The sequence below is a fragment of the Stenella coeruleoalba genome (assembly GCF_951394435.1).
Source record: "Stenella coeruleoalba genome assembly, chromosome: 3".
NCBI lineage: Eukaryota > Metazoa > Chordata > Mammalia > Artiodactyla > Delphinidae > Stenella > Stenella coeruleoalba.
The window spans coordinates 114234943-114255662 of record NC_137148.1 but is presented as its reverse complement, the minus strand read 5'-3'; the positions used below and the strand labels follow the sequence as shown (position 1 = coordinate 114255662).

Genomic DNA, 20720 nt, shown 5'->3' with positions numbered 1-20720 from the left:
GCACGAGGGATGGGGCCAGATGGTGCAGGGCTTTATTGATCACGGGAAGGAGTTTGGAGATTTGTTTCAGTGTCATGGTGAGCCACTGAGCAGTTTTATGCAAAGGAGTAATTTCTGTGTTAAAGATTGGTCTGACCCCTGAGTGGATATGGGTTGGAAGGGAAAGAAAAGAGTCAATGAAACTAGCCAAGAAGACACTCTTCCAGGTGGGAGGTGACAGCCAAGTGGACCTGGTGGTGCCCGTGGCCATGGAGGATGAGGATGGACTGGAGGGGAGTCTGGAAGTGGAGGGGATCGGCTTGCTGATAGATGGGCAGTGAGGGGACTGGGATATGGAAGGACTGAAGATGACTTGTAGGTTTCTGACTTTAGCAGCCACATGGGTGGGGAGACTGTTATAGGGAGGGCTCAGAGCACAGGTTCACGGAGGGAAATCTAGACTTCTGATTTGACCTGGTAAAGTTTGACATACCCATGGGGCACCCAGAGGAGATGTTGAGTATGAAGTTGGACATAGAGCGGGAAGTTATCAGATACTTCTGGGCTAGAAATGCAACTGGACCATCTCAGCACAGGACAGGATGGGAACACCCAGGGAAAGGGTTTAGACAGAAAGGGCAGAGAGCTTTGGCTTGAGCCCTGGGAACTTCTGGTATATACGTGGGAGCGCCCAGCGGGAAGTAGGAAAGCCGGGAGGGGTGGTGCCACGAGAGCCTGAAGGAACCTCTCAGAGGTTAAGGCGGGGTGTGGGGGACCGAGGGCTGCCACGCGGAGGAGGTTGCTGATGGTGACAAGTCATGTCTGTTAGTTAGTGAGGCTGAAATACAGGGTGGGTGGAAAAATGAATTGGAGCTGAGAAGGCAGAAACGATGCCTGGGGACGACTCTCTGGAGGAGTTTTGCCATCAAACTGGGCAGAGCAATGGGGCAGTAGCTGCTCACTTGGGTTTCTATGCGAAAGTAAGAAATGTACTCTCCATCATTTCTAAACCTCTCTCCTGCTCTGATACCCCCAGGATATGATATTGAAACCCCTAAAATATTCCCATGATAAAATAAACTGCGGATGACGTGCAGTCCCCAATATAATAGTTGTGACTCCACTCCTTGTCTCCCTTTTAAGAAAGCTTCTAGGAATGTAAATCAGTGAGAGTAATGTTGGGATAAGCATCTGCTACTTTTTAGGAAAAAAACTCATAATCCAACTTCTACACATTAAACTACATGCAACCAAATTATTTGCGGTACAACTGACAGCTGACCGTATCGCACATGCTGGGGCATGTGGGCTGAGAAGCGTGTGGTTCCAGACTCTGGTTGGGTACCATTCATTCATTCACCAAGTATTTTCTGAGCAGTTGCTTCATGTCATGAGTTTGGCTCTGGGCACGGGGGACAGTGGTGAACAAGCCAAACTTGACCCCTGCCCTCACAGAGCTCCAGGCAGCCAGGGACACAGACATGGAGTGAATGATTTCAAGTGCAGTAAGCTTACCGCTGAGAAGCATTGTGTTCTCAAGGAGAAAGTCACCAGCATCCTGGCCTCATCCACAGGTTCAGCAAGTCTGCCTGGAGAAGCCAGGGTGACTAAGCCAAGGGGTGAAATTGGTGAGGCCAGTGTTGGGGGTGGGTGTGGTCAACGGCCCAGGCAGAGGTCAACACCCAGTGATGGATGGAACCCATCTCCACGGAGGCCCACACCAAGGTCAGCCTGTCCAGGAAGTCAAGGAAGGAGGAGGGGGTGGCATGAGAGGCAGCTGGAGAGGTGGGCAGAGCCAGCTGTGCAGGGCCTGGAGCCCTAGTCTTGAGTTTAGTCTTTATCAGAAAGCAACTGAGGGGAGATGGGTGACTACGTCAGCCCTGTGCTAAAAGAGCACCCAGCTGTCTGTGGAATGGGTTGAGATTGTACAGGAGAAAGGCAGCAGGTAAGTGTCCCCTGCACCCAGGCAGGGGCTGCACGAATGCCTTCCAGCCCTTTTGATCAGACTTGCCTGAGGATCTGGAAAGCCGATGGGGGTTGGGTCTCCTGCCTCTGTGTCCTGTCCCTGAAGCCTGGCCTGGTTCTTCTCCTTCCCCTCCCTCCCGTCTAGGAAAACCCAATAGGCTAGTGCTGGGGCTAGTTCCCAAGGGGGTGGGGACAGAAGTAGATACGGGCTTCTCTGTATAAGAACACCAAGGGATGACCACAGGGTCAATGTGGTGACACAAAGCTGTGGAAATGATAGAAATGGAGGCCAGGAGGACTGTCTTTAAGAGACTGACAGCAGGTGGCATGGTATAGGGCATGGACGTGCAGAAATGCGGGTGGGTGCATGACCTGGGATGGGCAGTGCAGAAATTCACTCACCTCGGGGAGGCTCTCCTAAGGAATGCTGATTCAGCAAGTCTGGGGCGTGGGCCAGGAATTCCCATTTTTAAGAAGCCCTCCCCTCCCCCCAACAAGGTGATTCTGACTTAAGTGGCCCTACGACCTTGCTTTTGAGAATGCCTCAAACGTTGGCCCGCTTCTTGGCCTTGATCCTCAGTCTCCTCAGCTGTCTCTCACCAGCTTGGGCCTGAAAGCTTATTTCATCCCTGCATTGAGATGTGGCTAACCAGATCGCTGGCAGCTGGACCAGGGGCGGCGGGGCTTTCAGGCGCGCCCCACAGCAGCGCGCAGCCGCCAGGGGTCGCCAGAGGCCTCGGCTCGTGCGCTCGGGCTCCTCCGCCCGCGGACGCCGCGCCCGAGCGAGCCTGCGAGCTAGCGGAGCTAGAGCGCTGCGGGCTCACAAAGCGTCAGGACTCTGGGCGGCGGGTAGCAGGAGCGCAGGGGAGCGAGCCCGCCGATCAGCTTTCTCGGCGACCGCGCCACAGGAGCTTGAGCAACTCGGACGAGGGGACCCGGGCCGGGCCCCAAGGTACGTGTCCCACAGAACCCCGCGCCCCAACTTGGCGTACTTGGGACCTCCCCGCGGCCACCTGGGGGCTGGCGGGTCAGGGCCTGGGGCTATCTCCGCGCGCCCCTCTTTCCCCGAGGCGGCAGGGCGGGCGAGGGGAGACCCCCCCGCATTCAACCGGAGCCTGGACTGCTGCTCGGAGCCCTCTTCCCCGTCTCCCTACCCCGGGGCTCTGGGCACCGTCTCTGGGAGTGCCGCTTGCGGATCGAGGGCTCTCCGTTTTTTGGGGAGGGGTACTGAAGCCCCTATCCGAGAGTGGCGGCCAGTGGAGCACCCGGAGAATAGATGACAAGGTCCTCTGTAGTTTGATAGCGGCCCCTAATTTGTGACGCAGCCTCTTCATTTGTAACTGAGCCCCCCATTCATGAGCGGGGTCCCTAGGTCTGTAGATCCCCCCACCGCTGTGCGAGGGCTGACCCTGTCCCTGCTGGGAGATCCCCCCACGCCGACAGCGGGGGCCGGTGGCGGAGGCGCTCAGTCCTGGGCGCCCGGCGCGGGGCTCGTCACCGCCCTGGCCTCCCGCTCACCGCCCCCGCTTGCCCCTGCCCCGCAGATGCCAGCGATCGTGGTGCTCGCGGCGGCCGCCGCGGCGTGGTGCTTCCTCCAGGTCGAGAGCCGGCACCTGGACGCGCTCGCAGGAGGCGCGGGCCCCAACAACGGCAATTTCCTGGACAATGACCAGTGGCTGAGCACAGTCTCCCAGTACGACCGGGACAAGTACTGGAACCGCTTTCGAGACGTGAGTACAGCCGCCGCCGGGCCCTGCGGGGGGCGGGGGAGCCTCTCAGAGGGGGCCTCTGAAGTGGGTGGGGAGGGCACTGGGGCAGACTTCGCCGGCAGCTTGTCGGTTCGGGGTTCCTGGGCTTCATCTTGCCTGAGAGGAACTTTAAAGAGAACTTCGAAGGCTTGATGCTCTCCGCCTGTTACCTGTGGCCCAGGTGTGTGTATTTGTCGGGCTGGGGGAGGTGACTGTACTAAACATGGTGTAAATAGCGAGCAGCTGCGGAGGGAGAGGCTCCTGAAGCTTCTGAGATCTCCTCACGCTGATGGTTGACTTTGCCAAGCCCCCTGGAAGACCTCCCTAGGCAGAGGCTATTGAGACCATCTCTGGGGTGTTCCAGAAGAATGCCTGCTGCAGAGGTTAGGTTTGGGGTGAGCCCAGCTCATTGAGTAGGGAGGCAGGTGTCCCAGGAGGTTCGGAGAGTCATGGCCACAGGCCTGATGAAATGTTGGGTGGAAGCATGGTGGTTTTGACCCTTGGCGTCTTTAGGGGAAGGGAAAAGGAGGAGGCACCTCGTGGAGTTGGTCCACCGCCGTGAGGGGGAGCCTGGGTGGCAGAGGATTGCTCCTCTGAGGGAGCTGTAGGAGGGGAGAAAGTTATTCCTGGGCACCCAGAGGCAATCTGCTGCCTGTTTCTGCCTCAGGCTGGCTGCTGCTCCCCAGGTACGCCCCAGAGGATGCTGGACGAGAGGCACCTGACACAGTCTTTCCAGCAGATGGCATCCCCTCTGTGCTGTGGGAGCTGCTGCCGGCTCTTTCAAAGGCCGCCCCAGGTGGCTGGGGCCTTGCGCTTCTAGGGGACTAGGAAAAACTTTGATGATACTTAACATCGGGAACTCCTGCCTTTGGGAGAGACCCATACCGCCGAGCCCCTGTTGTTGGCACAGGGCTCCCTGAGGTGGGAGATGTGTGCGAGTCACCTCCTACACTGGATTCCTCTTAGCCCCGTGCCCGGCATGCCCAGTCTTTGCAGAGGGAGGGCCTGAGGAATCCAGTGAATCCAGGTGTCTTCGAGGACTTTCTAAAGAGCACCTCTCCAGGTCCCATTCCACAGCAGCCTAGGCCTTGAGTGGGGGCTTACTTATCTCTCTTCTCTCTGTTCCTCTTCCCTCTCCCTCTAGTTGATGGTGGTCTTTTCTTTGAAAGAGGCGATTAAACACTTTCATTGAACAAGTTATTTGAGGACTTATTGCTCCCCCCACCACCCTGCACCATGAGATCCCTGCCACACGTCCTCCTGTCCCTGATCTAGTCTGTTAACCATCTTCGATCCCCTTTTGGTTCCGCTCCAAGGAGCCCTGCACTGACTGCCTTTGCCTGCAGCTGAAAAAGATGGCCAAGATGCCCAAAAGGTGCCCCAAGGAAGCTTCCATTCCCAGACTCATATAGGATAGGAACTATCTTGCTTTTTTCTTTCTTTTGCCATTACATTTTAGATAGAGTTGAGGAACAGGGCAGATGCTTAACTCGGCTGGAGCTGGAGAATTGGGCCAGGTGTGGAGGACAAGGGCCCCTTTGCACACGCCTTGGTTCGCGTGGCAGCTGGGTCAGATGGAAAGCGGCTGTGCTTGTTGGTCTTTGGGTATGGAAAGGTTTACTCTGCTTTTGTGTCTGTTCAAGGTTTTCTAGTCTTGGTGTATCATAAATATGGAATTATTCTTGTTTCCCATTCAGATTTAAATTTTGAAAGATTGGGCTTTTCTTCACTTCTCATCTTCCTTGCAAATGGTGACATTTTAAATTCTTGGATCAGTGTTTTTATTGATACAAACCCGGCTGATCATGAGGCTCTCACCTGGGGTGCTTGTTAAATTGTAGCACCCACACTCACGCCTTCCTCCTCAGAGATTCTGATTCTATAGTTCTGGGATGAGTGCTGGGAATCCATATTTTAAATGAACATTCTAGGTAATTCTTAGAATGATTAGGAAGTTCCGCCTTGTAAAAATGTCCAAAGCTTAACAGAATGCTTAACAAATGCTTAACAAATGCACTGCTTTTTTGTTTCTGGAGCAATTTTAGGTGTTAAACTAATATTTTTAGCAGCATATATTCTTTTAAAATGATAACTTAATCCAGCATACTATTTTAACAACATCCAAAATGCTTCAAAATCACAAATATCTTCAATCATCAACCATTTTATATGCTTCCTGGAGTCTTCTGTTGCTAGCTGTGGGTCAGACATAATTTAATGCCATTAACCTCTTTAAAGTGTTGTGAAATGCAAACTAGATGCTCTTTTAGGCCAAGTCTAAGTGTCTTCAGTTGGGCCTTTTACTTGGAATGACCACAGAGCCTCGGTCCCCTGGGACCAAGGACTAAAAGTTGCTTCCTACAGGAGCCAGTAGTTCAGTGGACAGTCGGTGAAGCCCCAGCTAATGGTGTCATTGCTCAGCCAGCCTGGTCATTTTTCATTGAGCCAGGCCTTACTTGAGGTTAGCAAAGCTCAGCTTCTCTGCTGTTGTTTTTGAGTTTTGTGGAAACCACTGATAACTTTGAAAGACCGGGCCCTGAGATTGTTATGATGCTTGGTTTTGAAAGTCACTGTGAAAGAAAACTTCTTACCTTTCCCCTGACTTGTCACTTTTTTTGCATTTGGGGGAGAGATATTTAGAAGGGATTTTTTTTTAACATCTTTATTGGGGTATAATTGCTTTACAATGGTGTGTTAGTTTCTGCTTTATAACAAAGTGAATCAGTTATACATATACATATGTTCCCATATCTCTTCCCTCTTGCGTCTCCCTCCCTCCCACCCTCCCTATCCCACCCCTCCAGGCTGTCACAAAGCACCGAGCTAATATCCCTGTGCCATGCGGCTGCTAGAAGGGATTTTTGAACTTGTGAAACTGAAAACTAAGGGCTCCTTTTAGAGAGTTGATGATACCCATTGGTGGTGGTTATTGGCTAAATTTGAAATGGAAATGGTGGCGGGCCGTGTGCTCCGTGTTCCCCTGCCTGTTGAGTGTGCTGTGATGTTGCCAGAGATGACCTGATAGCCCCTACTTAATGCTTTGAAGAGGTCCTGTTGTTCTAGATACACAAATAATCTGTCGCCTTCTTTCCAGAAGTAAAACTTTCACAATTACTCTGTGGCTCGTTGCCTGGAGCAATGGAGCCAGGAGGAATATAACAACATACAGGTGTTTGCTCCGAAGTGTACTGGTGGCCTGTTAGCTTGGTCATTATTCTTTTATAAAGACTAGCAGTTGGGATGTTTTGGCCAGATGGAGACCCAAACTTTTGCACAGATATAGTATTAAGAAGGAGAAGATAAAGAAGGCAGATGTTTGTTTTAAGCTGTACAGTAATTTCCCACCTCCAGCTGCTCCAACTGGCGTGCAGAGTTAACATCCTCTGTGGTTTGAGGTTGAGGGGTCAGGATGCCACAACCGTTTTCCTGATTTTTTCTGAATCTCATTTGGCTTTGCATAACCATTACTAAGGAAATTTCCTCTGTTAATTCCTACATTCATTTGTACGTCCATTCATTCCAGCAAATATTTGACTGTCTACCATGTGCTAGGCAGTGGCCAAAAGGGTGAGCAAGTTAAATAAATGCTATCTCTTCTCTCAGGTAACCACTTGTCTACTGGATGAAATCCTTTAACTTACGCTGTCAATATTTCTTTCTTATTGTTACTTTTTTAAAGTTTTTTTCTTATAAAGGTAATATGTGCTGGTTGAAATTAAAAAAAAAGAAAACATTGCAGAAATAGGTGATACCTAACATTTATCCAGCACTTAGTGTGCCAGGCATTGTTTAAGGTACTTTACATATAGTATCTCATTTAATATTCATAACGATTCTGGGAGAGAAGTACTGTTGTTCTTATTTACTGGGAGGTGAAGTCTCTTGCCCACAGAGCTAGGCTGTGGAGCAGCTGGACTGGACCTAGGCAGTCTGACTCTAGACTCTTGCGAGACTCTTGCACTGCAGCCCATCAAGAGCAGAGTGGATTTTGGCTGTGAGCCTCCACTGGTATCACACTGCAAGTCTTTGCTGCTTTATGTCTGAGGGAAATCAGTGAAGAGCCTTAGGTTGAGACAGAGTGGAGTGGGAAGCCAGGCACTGGACACGGCTTATTGTCGGGGTCACATCAGGCCTTATCTTCTGCTAATAATGAGCTTCTGATTTGATTAAAATAATATTGTTGCTTACACCAAACATGACATTTTCTTTCTTTTGCACTCATGAAACTAGCCCTGACATTTAACTCCGGGATAATTACCTTTAGCAGGCCCGAAGACTCAAGTGTTGCCTTGGCTGGCATTTATCTTACTCTGGAGTGACCTGGGTTTGTAATTCTAATGAGACCACAGGACCAGCCCACGTGCCTTTTCCTTCTTGTGCACACGCTGTGGGATTTGGTGGTCTCTGTAGCAGAACTGGGGTGGCGGTGAGCATCTGATCTGCTCATTTGATCTTAACGTCTCAGCTATAATGAGTTTCAAGGGCAAGTGAGGCTTGTTGACAGAATGGTGGCTGGCTTAGTCGGTGGGGTTGGTGACAAGAGAGGTGATGTGGCTTAGTGGATCAGTCATTAATCTGTCACCACAGAAACTTGGCTTGTAATAGAGAGTAGCAGAAAATCATTTTGATTAAACAGGTTCAAGGAGAATTAAATGAGTTTGTCATCCTGACTTTCTTTAATGAACCCACTATCTTAAATCCCCTGTACTAGACGACCACTGATAGAAATAATTATTTCACAGGAATCATTATAAAGGGACAGTTTAAAAGTTGATAGCCCTAAGACCATTCTTGTATTTTCTGTCCTAACCTTCAGTTGGCCCTTGTAGAGAGAACCTAGTTTTTGCCTGGCAAGGATGGCAGAGCTTTTGCCCCAGTTGACCCTCCCAGGCTGAGTTCCCCTGTGTCTCCTGGGCCTCCCAACCCTGCCTCCACAGTGCTTCAGCAGAACTGGATTGCTAGGAGGATAAGTACTCTCCTGTATACTGATGAGATTATTGTCAAAAGCAAGAACTGGTCCCAAATGGATCATCAGACCTGTACTCCTCCCCTGGAAGAGTGGGACATAAACATTAGCTCAACTATTTGATCTCGCTTGGGGAGACACAGTAATGTTAGTAGTTAAATATTTTATAATCATTTCCTACTCATTTACTCATTGTAGTATATTTCAAACCAAACACACTCAATATCTAAACATGAACACCTTCAGGATGGCTCATTTTACCTTTCCTCTGGGGAGGTGACTTTTTTTTTTTTTTTTTTTTTTTTTGCGCGGTACGTGGGCCTCTCAGTGTTGTGGCCTCTCCCATTGCGGAGCACAGGCTCTGGACGCGCAGGCTCAGCGGCCATGGCTCACGGGCCCAGCCGCGGAGGGATCTTCCCGGACCCCGTGTCCCCTGCATCGGCAGGCGGACTCTCAACCACTGCGCCACTAGGGAAGCCCTGGGGAGGTGACTTTATACTCCTTAGGAAATTCTTCAGACCCAAGCTCATACTTGGTCTCATCTCCCCAGGCGAGATCATTACAAATGGAAGAAATTTCCTGTAAGACATTGAATAATTTGCGCAAGATTACACGTATTTATTTTTGGTCATATTTCCTCCAATATAAGATGCCGTCAATTGTAGGGTGTACCGTTTTTGTGCACTACTAAGAAAGAAGACAGTGTCCAGAAGGAAGAGTTTAATAGACCCCTGGATGGAGCCGGGACCCTAGAGGACTACTCCCTCTGGGTAGAGGTAAACAAGAAATAAACTCACGATGCAGAAAAGGGACCATAGCCGGGCGACTCACGTGTCTCCACCTTGGAACTGGTGGATGAAGGGGAAAAATAGGCTCTGAGCAATTGACAGGCTGACTCTTTTGCAGGTTTCTGGTCTCAGTGCACACAATCATTGTGCCCTCCCAACCCCCGAAAAAAAAAACCTTAGACAGTTAATTTAGTTTCAGGCTGTTTGTCCTCTCTGAATCCCTGACTTCTCATTTAGTAAGTGGGGGACGATCACTTTATATTGGTGAGGACTCCAAACTGCAAATGACTGAAATCTAGTCCAAGCTGGCTTAAATGGAAAAGAAAACTTACTTGTGTAACTGAAAATTCCACTGATAAACTATGCATCTAGATAAGGCTGGATCCATGGGCTCGGGTTGCACCACCGGATTTGTGTGTGTATGTTTATCATTTTCTTGCCACTTCCCCATCTCCCCACCCCCATCTTTGGGCTTTATTTCCCCATGTTGGTTGTGTTCTCAGGCTGATTAGTTCCATGTGGTGACTCATGGCAGCTACACGTTTATAACATACTGTAGTTTTTATGTCTCCATATTGCCACAAAACTCCCAGAATTGAGACTTGTCAGATTTACCTGTATTATGCACCCATTCTCCAGTAAATCACTGTGGCCAAGTTGGTAGAATATATGCTAATTGTCTGGGCCTGGGTACATGCCTAGTCCTGGGGCGGGGCCTGGGACCTGGGCATAGAATGGTGGTGGGGACTGCATTGGATTACATGGTTAAAGGAAGGTTAAAGGGTAGTTTCTTAAGGGGAAATGGATGCCTTGTGGGCAAACATCACAGGAGTCCACTATGTTGATCAGCCTCCCTGGGTTGGCATGGAGAGTAAACTGGCTAATATAAGTGAAGCTGTTAGCAGTGTCTGGCTTAATACTCAATTAAGTGTTAAGTATTAAGTGGAGGCTATTATTTTTATTAATATTAACAACTCTTATTACACTTTCATGCATTATTCCTCAACTTATGGATGTATGTATTTATATTTTAGCTTCTTTAATAGTTGTATTCTTCCTGAAGTAAGAGCCTGAGTCTTATCATGCCTTGCACACAGTAGGTGGTCTGTTAGCATTTTACTGATTTGAATTATTACTTAAGCACATCTCTCGATGAATCCCTGGGAAAGGAAAGCCTGCAGAATTACTGGCACATGTGCGATTATAGTGTTTGGTAGGTGGAAATTCTAGGTTACACACACATTGAAAAACATCTTTTTTTTTTTTTTGGTCTAACCCCTATCTCTAAGCAGGACCGTACAAACTTCATAACTCCTTTTAGTTATAGCTCTGATGTACAGAGCTCATTGTCCCCAGACCTTTACCCCTGAGCCCAGCCCAGAAATCTGCTCAGTGAATGTTTGATTGAATCTGAGTGAATGAATGAACGAAGGAGTGAACTAGTCCGTACCAGGATTTTGCACACCTCCAGGCTGAGGAGGACCTGTTCCCTGTAGAGGGCTGGCCCCAGTAAGTCATGCTGGCTTTTGACACGTGTCTTTCATTCTGTTAGCCATTGACTGATTATGGTTACCAACAGATGGGCCGTGCTGTTGAGAGGCAGGGTGAGCCTGACAGAGAAGCTCACCCCCTTCACAATTCAGGTACAGTCCCTGAACCTGTGCAAAGCTCTTCCTGGTGAAGAGGCCCCTCTTAACCTGTGCTCATCGTCCAGTCTTGTCATGAATAAGCTTGGGTCTTGGCTACAGCACCACTTTCCTCATCTGTAAAACTGGAGTGATCAAAAACAAACAAACAAACAAACAAAACTGGAGTGATCATACCTGCTTTGTGGGGTTTTCGTGATCTTTCAGTGACTGGCGTACCTGTGATTCTGATAACAATTTCTGAGGGTCACTTCTCTTACCTTGGGCCGTGGGAGCATGGGTGAGTTGCTGACGCACAGCTATAGATGTTGCTTTCTGTCTCATGTCTTGGAGAAATGTTGGGGAAATTGGTTCCATTTTCCTTGAGCCTGTCTTTATTCCTTGCTGGCTGAAAGGCTGTCTGTGGTTCTCTGTGGTTCGTTTTTTAAATTTTCTGGTTGTAGGTCCTGGCACAGACATCTCTGTCGTGTAAATAGCCCTCGCCCTGCCTCCCCCTTTAAAAAAGACTTCCTGCTCCTCTGGTGTCTGGGGCCCATGAGTTTCTCCTTCCCTCTGTGGTCAAGTGTCCTGGGCTTTAGAGCTCCTACAGTTCCCACTGCTCTTTAGAAATCAGGGTACCATAGAATTTCTTGGACAGGGTGATCTGTGAAGTTTCTGTTTCAAAAATGAGACTGGTATATATGGACTGCTCCTTGCCCTTGTCCCCACCCCCCTCCGCCTGCTACCATTTCTGAGAACCAGCTGGACGCCAGGCTTGGAAGCTAAAGATGGAAACCAAGATTTCCACACACAAAGCTCAGAGTTTAGACATGCATGCAGTTGGAGGGCTGGACAGTATGTGGCATCATAGCCCCTGGGTCTGGGTCCTTCCAGTGTCCTTGTGACAGACGTCAGGATGTTGATTTATTTTGAGGGAGGAGGTAAGGTGCATTCACAGACTAGTGATGTGAATTACTGGGGACTCTCCTGGAAGGATAACACTGATGTCCAAATTAACTTCACTGGGTTCCCTTCTTAGGGTTCTATGCAAATACGTCCCTCAGGAGACCCTCTCCCTTGATCCTTTAGGACAAAGTTTTCTTTGGTGCAGTGGGGAAGGAAGGAAGGAAGGACATATTATACAATTATTTGAAATAATTTGCAAGCTCTTCCTGTGTGATCTGTGACATGTCACGCTACAGAAGACACCATCAACATTCCCCAGCATAATTATGTGGTGGGTGAGCAGGAATTTATGCCAAGTCCATTGGCGCCTATGACTGGAACAGGGAAGTAGAACTTATTGCAGGTGTTCCAGGCAGTCTTTGCAGAAATAAAGCGTGGAGAAAACAAACAGGCAGAGAGCAAATGACTCCACTTTGTATTTTAGCTCTACCCTTCCTTTTCCACCATGTAAATGGAATCACTTTAACTCAGTTCTAAGAAAGGCCAGGCCAAGTTGCTGATGACCCTTCATGGCCAAAACAAAAGGGAAGATGCCCAGAGAAAGGTGCTAGAGCAGCAGTTCTCAGGCTTACACCTTTATAATATTGAAAAAAAAATCTCTGGTGGGGCTTGTTTAAAATGCAGATCTCAGCCCCCTAGTCCAGAGCAGTCTTGAATAGGTCAAGGGTGGCACCCAGGAACCTGCATTTTAAATAAGCAATCCAGATGATTCTGATGCAGGTGGTTCTCAGACTGTATTTTCAGAAAAACCCTGGAGAATTATTATTCATCCCTAATAGCCAACACCGTTAGCGCCAGTGAATAATACAACTTTAGACAAAATGAGCATTTGAAGATGTGGAGTAAATTATTATGAGTGCTGTATTTCCCCCTTATGTCAACAGGGCTACCATTGACATCAATAGAAAGAAAGGGCTTGCTTTCCAATGTGTGTATGTGCACAGGTCTCAGCAGCAGCCATTGTCATGAAATGTTCCTGGAGTAGAAGGACTTTTGACTTGTCACTGCTTCTAGGGCATCAGGGCTGCTGATGCACATGAGCTTGGTGGAATTGATGTGGGGCCTTCTCCATGACAAACTCCCAGGTGGTCATCTCAGCAAATTTCCTGTCTCCAAAGGGGCCTGATCACAGCCGACTCTGGTCTGACTTTGCATCTTCTCTAGCAGGATTGATAATGTTTTGTGCACAGATGAACTGAAGGACATTGACTCCATTGACTCTGACATTGGCTTTGGTTTATGGAGAAGTGGGTATTGAAGATGGTGGATGTAGTAAACAGTGTTTACTCTCACGGGAGGTGGGCACAGAGATGCAGATCACAGTCGTCCCTTGGTATCAGCGTGAGATTGGTTCCAGGCCCCCCTGTGGACACCTAACCCCACAGATGCTCAAGTTCCTTATATAAAATGGCATAGTACGGGTGGCCCTCCATATCCATGGGCTCTGTATCCATGGATGTAGAGGGAAGACTGTACTATCAGTTGGAAACACAGAGAAGGTCTGAGGGATATGGACTGGACAGTGGTACTACCTGCAGCTCTCTTCTTGGTATAGTAAATCTTCATGCTTGGTTGGCCAGATCATTTTGGAAAGATCAGGGAACAATGAAACCAAAGACTTGTCAAAGTTTAGAAAATTTATGAGGATCAGCAGGACATGGCAGTATTCCTTGTTGCCCACTGAACAAACTCTCAAACTTTGCCTTACTCTATGTTGCTGAATTTCCTCTAATTAATGGCACCTACAATTGACAAAACTATTGCCAAGAGGAAGAAAGTAGTTAAGTGTATTGAACAGACTTGTGTGGTTATTTGGAGTGTTTCAATAGCCCCATTGTTAAGGGATAATTGGGAAGTTTCCAGGTCTTTCTGTGCTCATGGGACATGCTGATTCCTCTGTGACTTTGGTGGGGTTGGTGTGTCCAGTACTTCCGTCAGGCCAAGGCATTGCTTCCCATCTGAGCCGGCCAGCCTTGCTGTGACTCTGCACCTGGTCTGTAACCTTTGACCACCTATCTTGAATGAGACGAAATGAGTGAAAGAGTGAAAATGCTATCCATGGTAAAGATAAAATAATGCTGTCTTTCCTGGTGTTAGATAAATTGTGTGATTTATTATTTTTTTTATAAGATTAAGTTGGTGGTTGAAAAGTTCCTCCTACCTCAGAAAGACCTTTGCATGTGTTTTAAAAAATATTTCTTTGTTTCCACGGTCATCCTGAACCTAGATCCTCACCTTTCTAGTAACCAGAGCCTGGTGCACAGATTCAGTAGTTTTGTTTGTTTGTTCATGTATCCATATGTTCATATCACAGGTACTCATTGGCCAGACTACTATGTACCAGGCACTGTGCTGGGCAAGTAAGATGTAGCAGGGAGCAAAACATCCTCCCTGTCCTCTGTAGTCTACAGCCCTCTTGTCCAAGACCAAGAGAAGAAACAGAGGGGCTTGGTGTCTATTGAGGGTTCCTCTGCAAAGGGAAAGGCCTGGTCTACAAAGGGACGAGAGCAGTCCCGGCAAGCTGGATGTCCAGAGGCCTTGGGACCTGGGCCATGTTTCTGGGAGAAAGTCACATAAGCCTTCATCTCTGAATCTGTCTGGTGGTCAAGCCACATGAGCTTAATTCAACTCTTACCGACATACATGAGCGGCCCCTGCTGTTTTGCCTGAGTTTAGGACCCAAACACTGGCAACAAAAGGGTGTCGGTCAATACAGTTGAGGTGGAGCATTTAGGTGAGACAGGACTCGATGTGTATAAATGCTGAAACGTGATGTGTTGAGCCTTGTCCTGGCTCCAGGTCAAGGCCTGTAGCGAGTGGAGAGGGAATCGCAGAAGAGTCCTGGTCCTCAGCAGCCCTGCATAGGTAGGGAGTATGTTTCGCTGGAGTGGAAGATGTGCAGGGTGAGGGTGCCGCCTGATGTGCTCTCACGCAGTGAACACACCATACATCCAGCAGCCCAGTCAGGGGACAGAATGTTACCAGCATCTGAGAAGTCCGTCTTGTGAGCCCCACACTCACTGCCTGTCCCCCTCCCAGGGAAGAGCTCTCCTGAGTTACAACACTATAGATTAGTTTTGCCTGTTTTTATACTTTTATAGATGGCATCATAAGGATGTGTTTTTGTGTGTGTGGCTGGATTCTTTTGCTCAGCGTTAAGTTTGTGATACATTGTTATGTGTGGCTGTAGTTTGTTCATTCTCAGTGCTGTGTAAATACTCCACAACTTAATTGACCTATTCTTTTGTGGAGGGACACTTTGGTAGCTTCTGGGTTTTGGCTGTTACGGGATAGCAGTTTCTTGGGCATGTCTTCTGGTGCATCTATGTGTACATTTTTTCGGGTGCATGCCTAGCTGTGGAATCTATTGCTCATAAGGTAGGTGAGTGTTCAGTGTTCAGAGATGTGGTTAAATAGTTTTCCAAAAATGGTTCTGCCAGTTACTCTCCCTCCATTAGTGTATGAAAGTTCACTGGGAGCAACATTTTTGTTTTACTGATTGTAGACTTTAAAAACAAATTTCACAATCTAATTCGTAATCCATTTCAACCAAAAGGTACTGAGCATCTATTATGTATCAGGTACTTGCCTACCCTTGTGGAGCCTATGTTCTAGTCGAGAGAGAAAAACAATACACAGATTAAGATACAACAGTTGGTTGCAAGTGCTAAGGACAAAAATAAACTAGGGTAGCTCAGTTGGAACAAAATAGTCTCTTCCATGAATGGTGTTGGGAAAACTGAGTATTTGCATGCAAAAAAATGAAATTGGACCCCTATCTTATACCACTCACAAAAATTAACTAGGAATGGATCGAGGACTTAAACATAAGACCTGAAACTGTAAAACTCCTGGAAGAAAACATAGGGGGAAAAACTCCTTGACATTGGTCTTGACAGTGATTTTTAGAGTATGACACCAAAAGCGTAAGCAACAAAAGTGAAAGTCAACCAATGGGACATCAAACTAAAACGATTCTGTAGCAAAAGAAACCATCAACAAAATGAAAAAGCAGCCTGCAGAATGGGAGAAAATATTTGTAGACAATCTATCTGGTAAGGGGTTAATATCCAAAATATATAAGGAACTGATATAACTCAATCGCCAAAAAAAAAAAAAAAAAAAATTCAATTGAAAAATGGGAAAGGGACCTGAACAGACACTTTTCCAAAGAAGATACACAAATGGCCAACAGGTACATGAAAAGATGCTCAGTCTCGCTAATTATCAGGGAAATGTAAATCAAAACCACAATGTGCTTTCACCTCACACCTGTTAGAATGGCTATCATCAAAACACCGAGCGATAACAAGTGTTGGTGAGGATGTGGAGAAAAGGGAGCCCTTGTGCAGTGTTGGTGGAATTGTAAATTGGTGCAGGCACTATGGAGAACATGAAGGTTCCTCAAAAAAATTAAAAGTTGAACTACCACATGATCCAACAATCCCACTTTTGATAATATATCTGAAGGACATGAAATTACTGTCTTTTTTTTCCTGTTTATGTGCACTTTTTAAAAATTGAGATACAGTTGACATGTAACACTATGTAAGTTTAAGATGTCCAAAGTGTTGATTTGATGCATGTATATATTGCCATATGATGACCACTGTATCTTTAGCAAACACCTCTATCATGTCACATACTTATCATCATCGTTATTTTTTTTGTGGTGAGAACATTTAAGATCTAGGCTCTTAGCAACTTCAAACTATATAATACAGTTGGTTATACCACTATGCTGTGCATTAGATCTCCAGAACTTATTCATCTTTTAGTTGCAAGTTTGTACCCTTTGATGACATCTCCCAAATTCCCCCACCCTCCAGCTCCTAGTAACCACCATTCTACTCTCTGTTTCTGTGAGTTTAGTTTTCTTAGATTCTACATGTAAGTGACATTTTATGGTATTTGTCTTTCTCTTTCTGACATCTCAGTATAATGCCCTCAAGTTTTACCTGTGTTGTCATGAATTGAAGGATTCCCTTATTTTTCATGGTTGAATATATTCCATTGCATATATACACCGCATCTTCTTTATCCATTCATCTGTTGATGGACACTTAGGTTGTTTCCATATCTTGGCTATTGTGAATAATGCTGTAAGAAACATAGGAATGCAGATATCTTTTTTAACTCCTGTTTTCATTTCCTTTGGCTGTATACCCAGAAGTGAGAGTGCTAGATCATATGGTAGTTTTATTTTTAATTTTTTGAGGAACCATTCACACTGTTTTCCATAGTGGCAGAATCAGTGTACATTCCCACTAACAATGAGCAAGTGTTCCCTTTTTTCCACATCCTCGCCAACACTTGCTATTTCTTGTTTTTTTTTCTTTTTTTGATAATAGCCACTCTAACAGGTGTGCAGTAATATCTCACTATAGTTTTGATTTGCATTTCCCTGATGATTACTGTTGTTGAACGTCTTTTCATGAACCTTTTGGGTATTTAGATGTTTTCTTTGGAAAAATGTCTATTCAGTTCCTCAGCCTTTTTTTTTTTTTTTTGCGGTACGTGGGCCTCTTACTGTTGTGGTCTCTCCCGTTGCGGAGCACAGGCTCTGGACGCGCAGGCTCAGTGGCCATGGCTCACAGGACCAGCTGCTCCACGGCATGTGGGATCCTCCCGGACTGGGGCACGAACCTGTGTCCCTTGCATCGGCAGGTGGACTCTCAACCACTGCGCCACCAGGGAAGCCCCTCAGCCTATTTTTTAATCAGGTTTTGTTTTGTCATTGAGTTGTATGAGTTTCTTATATATTTTGAATATTAACCCCTTATCCAATACAAGGTTTGCAAGTATTTTCTCCCATTTCATAGGTTGCCTTTCCATTTTGTTGATGGTTTCTTTTGCTGTGCAGAAGCTTTTTAGTTTGATGTAGTCCCACTTGTTTTGTTGCTTGTGCTTTTGGTGTCATATCCAAAAAATTCCTGCCAAGATCAATGTCAAGGAGCTTCTTCCCTGTAGAGGGGTGGATGGACCTAGAGTCTGTCATACAGAATGAAGTAAGTCAGAAAGAGAAAAACAAATATTGTATATTAATGCATGTATGTGGAATCTAGAAAAATGGTACAGATGAACCTATTTGCAGGGCAGGAATAGAGATGCAGTTGTAGAGAATGCACATGTGGACATGGCGGGCGGGGTAGAGGGGGTGAGATGAATTGGGAGATTGGGATTGACAATTATGCACTACCATGTGTAAAACATAGCTAGTGGGAACCTGATGTATAGTGCAGGGAGCTCAGCTCAGTGCTCTGTGGTGACCTAGATGGTTGGGATGGGGATAGGTGGGAGGGAGGGAGAGAGGTCCAAGAGGGAGGGGATATGTTTATATACATAGCTGATTCACTTTGTTGTACAGCAGAAACTAACCCAACATTGTAAAGCAACTATAAACCCCCCCAACAAAAAAGACCCGATACCATAAAACTCCTACATGAAAACACAGGAAATTACTGTCTTGAAGAGATATCTGCACTTCTACGTTCATTGTAGCATTATTTGCTACAATTTACAAACAACAAGACACAGAAACAACTTTAGTGCCCCTAGATACATGAATGAATAAAGAAAATATGGGATATATGCATGATGGAATATTATTCAACCATGAAAAAGAAGGAAATTCTGCAACTTGTGAGAATATGGATGAACTTTGAGGGTGTTATGCTAAGTGACGTAAAAGTCAGAGAAAGAAAATTGCTGTATGGTATCATTTATGTGGAGTCTAGAAAAACCAAACTCATAGAAACAGAGAGTAGAGTGGTATTTGCCAGGGGGTGGAGGAAATAAGGAGATGTTGGTCAGAGGGTACAAATTTCCAGTTATAAGGCAAGTAAGTTCTGGGAATCTAATGTGTAGCATGGTGACTATAGGTAAAAATACTGTATTGTATACTTGAAACTTGTTAGGAGAGTAGATCTTAAATGTTCTCACCATAACAACAGCATCAAAGTGGTAATTATATGAGGTGATGGTTGTGTTAACTAATTTTATTATGGTTGGTAATCATTTCACAGTACATACGTGAATCAAATAATCACTTGTGTACCTTAAACTTACAGAATGTTCTTTTGTAACATTGGGGGGAAAACTAAGTTAAAGGGAATATGGAAGGGATATATTTATGCTCTATTGTGAGTTTTGTTCTTTTGACTTTAAATTGTTCTTTTCCTAGTTGCAAGAGCTAATTTGGAAAGAGGATTTAGATGATATAGAAAAAGAGAAATAATTTATTTCCTTCCCATATGCAGTCACTGTTAAAATTTGTGTGTGTGTGTGTGTGTGGGAGGTCTATTTGCTTCCCAAAGTCTTAATGTCAGAGTTTTAAAGTTCATGGTTGATATCATGCTGTTAATATGATTTGGTTTTTTTTCTCTGTCTCTTTTTCATTTAATGACACAGCATAAACATTTTAGTATAGCATGATACTGTTGTTTGTAAATGACATTTTAATGGTATATATTAGTCCATTGACTGTACATACTGCAATATACCAGACTAAAATATCTGACAGTAAACAATTGGTTGCTTCCATTTTTTCTTAATGTAAATAATTATATGATGAACATTTGAGCATATGAACCTTTCAACAGTTAGATTTCCTTACCCTATATTCCCAGAAGTAGAGATACATGGTGTACTGACATTGCATTTCAAAGCCCATTGGTGTATGTTACCATGTTGTATTGATTCTACCCCCAGAATTATGGAAGGTACGTTTTATTGCACCCTTGCCAGCATTGGCTATTAGTGGGTTTTTTGGTAAAGAAGGAGAATGTGATAGAAGCTTGACATGCCAAGACATGTGCAGGTACTGAGTTAATACAGGTAAGATGATGCCTGCAAGAGTCCCAAGTCGGAGGAATGTTTCTCTGATTCCTCCTGAGTTTGTTGTGGAGACATTAAACTTGTGGAGATATTAACAAATCCCGGCCTTGTTCCTAATTAGGGGCAGGAGCAGATGCTCCAAGTCTGATTCTAAGTGAAATTGATTCTAAGTGAAATTGCTACCGACAGATCCCCTGCTACTGCTACAACATGTAGAGGTTTTCATACCCTTGTGTTGCACGAGGGTGAGAGGAGATCATTAGGAACCCACTTCATTCCCAGCCTGATGGTAAAATGGTTTCTCCTGTCGAATACAGACAAAGCTGGGGCCCCCATCTCAGTCTTCATTTGTGTTCCAGACATCTGCCTGACTTTCATTAGCCAGTATTTCCTCCTACCTCAGGCCTTCCGGTGCGCTGGCCTCAGGGAGAAGGGTTTCCCCTGGCTGCTGTCTCAGCATCGTGCAGGAGATGGGAAACATGAGTTCTCTGCATCTCTCAGCTCTTTGGGAGCTGTCTGCAGGCCTAGAGCAGTGATTCCCAACTAGGGAAGAGTTTGCCCCCAGGGGATGTTTGGCAATGTCTGGGGACTTTTTTTTTTTTTTTTTTCGGTACGCGAGCCTCTCACTGTTGTGGCCTCTCCCATTGCGGAGCACAGGCTGCGGACGCGCAGGCTCAGCGGCCATGGATCACGGGCCCAGCCGCTCCGCGGCATGTGGGATCCTCCCGGACCGGATCACGAACCCACGTCCCCTGCATCGGCAGGTGGACTCTCAACCACTGCGCCACCAGGGAAGCCCCTGGGGATATTTTTGATTGCCACAACTGGGGATGGGGTTCGGGGGGGG

The 20720-nt window shown here is 46.3% G+C and overlaps 1 protein-coding gene across 4 annotated transcripts in view; it reads left to right on the top strand.

Moving 5' to 3' along the window:
* The first annotated feature begins 2433 nt into the window (after positions 1–2433).
* SPOCK1 (SPARC (osteonectin), cwcv and kazal like domains proteoglycan 1) overlaps positions 2434–20720 on the top strand; it is a 552024-nt gene continuing 533737 nt past the window's right edge. For 3 of the 4 annotated variants that reach the window (XM_079916655.1, XM_079916653.1, XM_079916656.1), the window contains exons 1-2: positions 2434–2896; positions 3489–3674. In XM_079916655.1, coding sequence (XP_079772781.1) covers positions 3489–3674 — 186 coding nt within the window. In that variant the 5' untranslated portion in view covers positions 2434–2896. Of the gene's footprint in view, positions 2897–3372; positions 3675–20720 lie in introns of those variants that run through there. The other variant, XM_079916654.1, reaches the window with a different exon arrangement.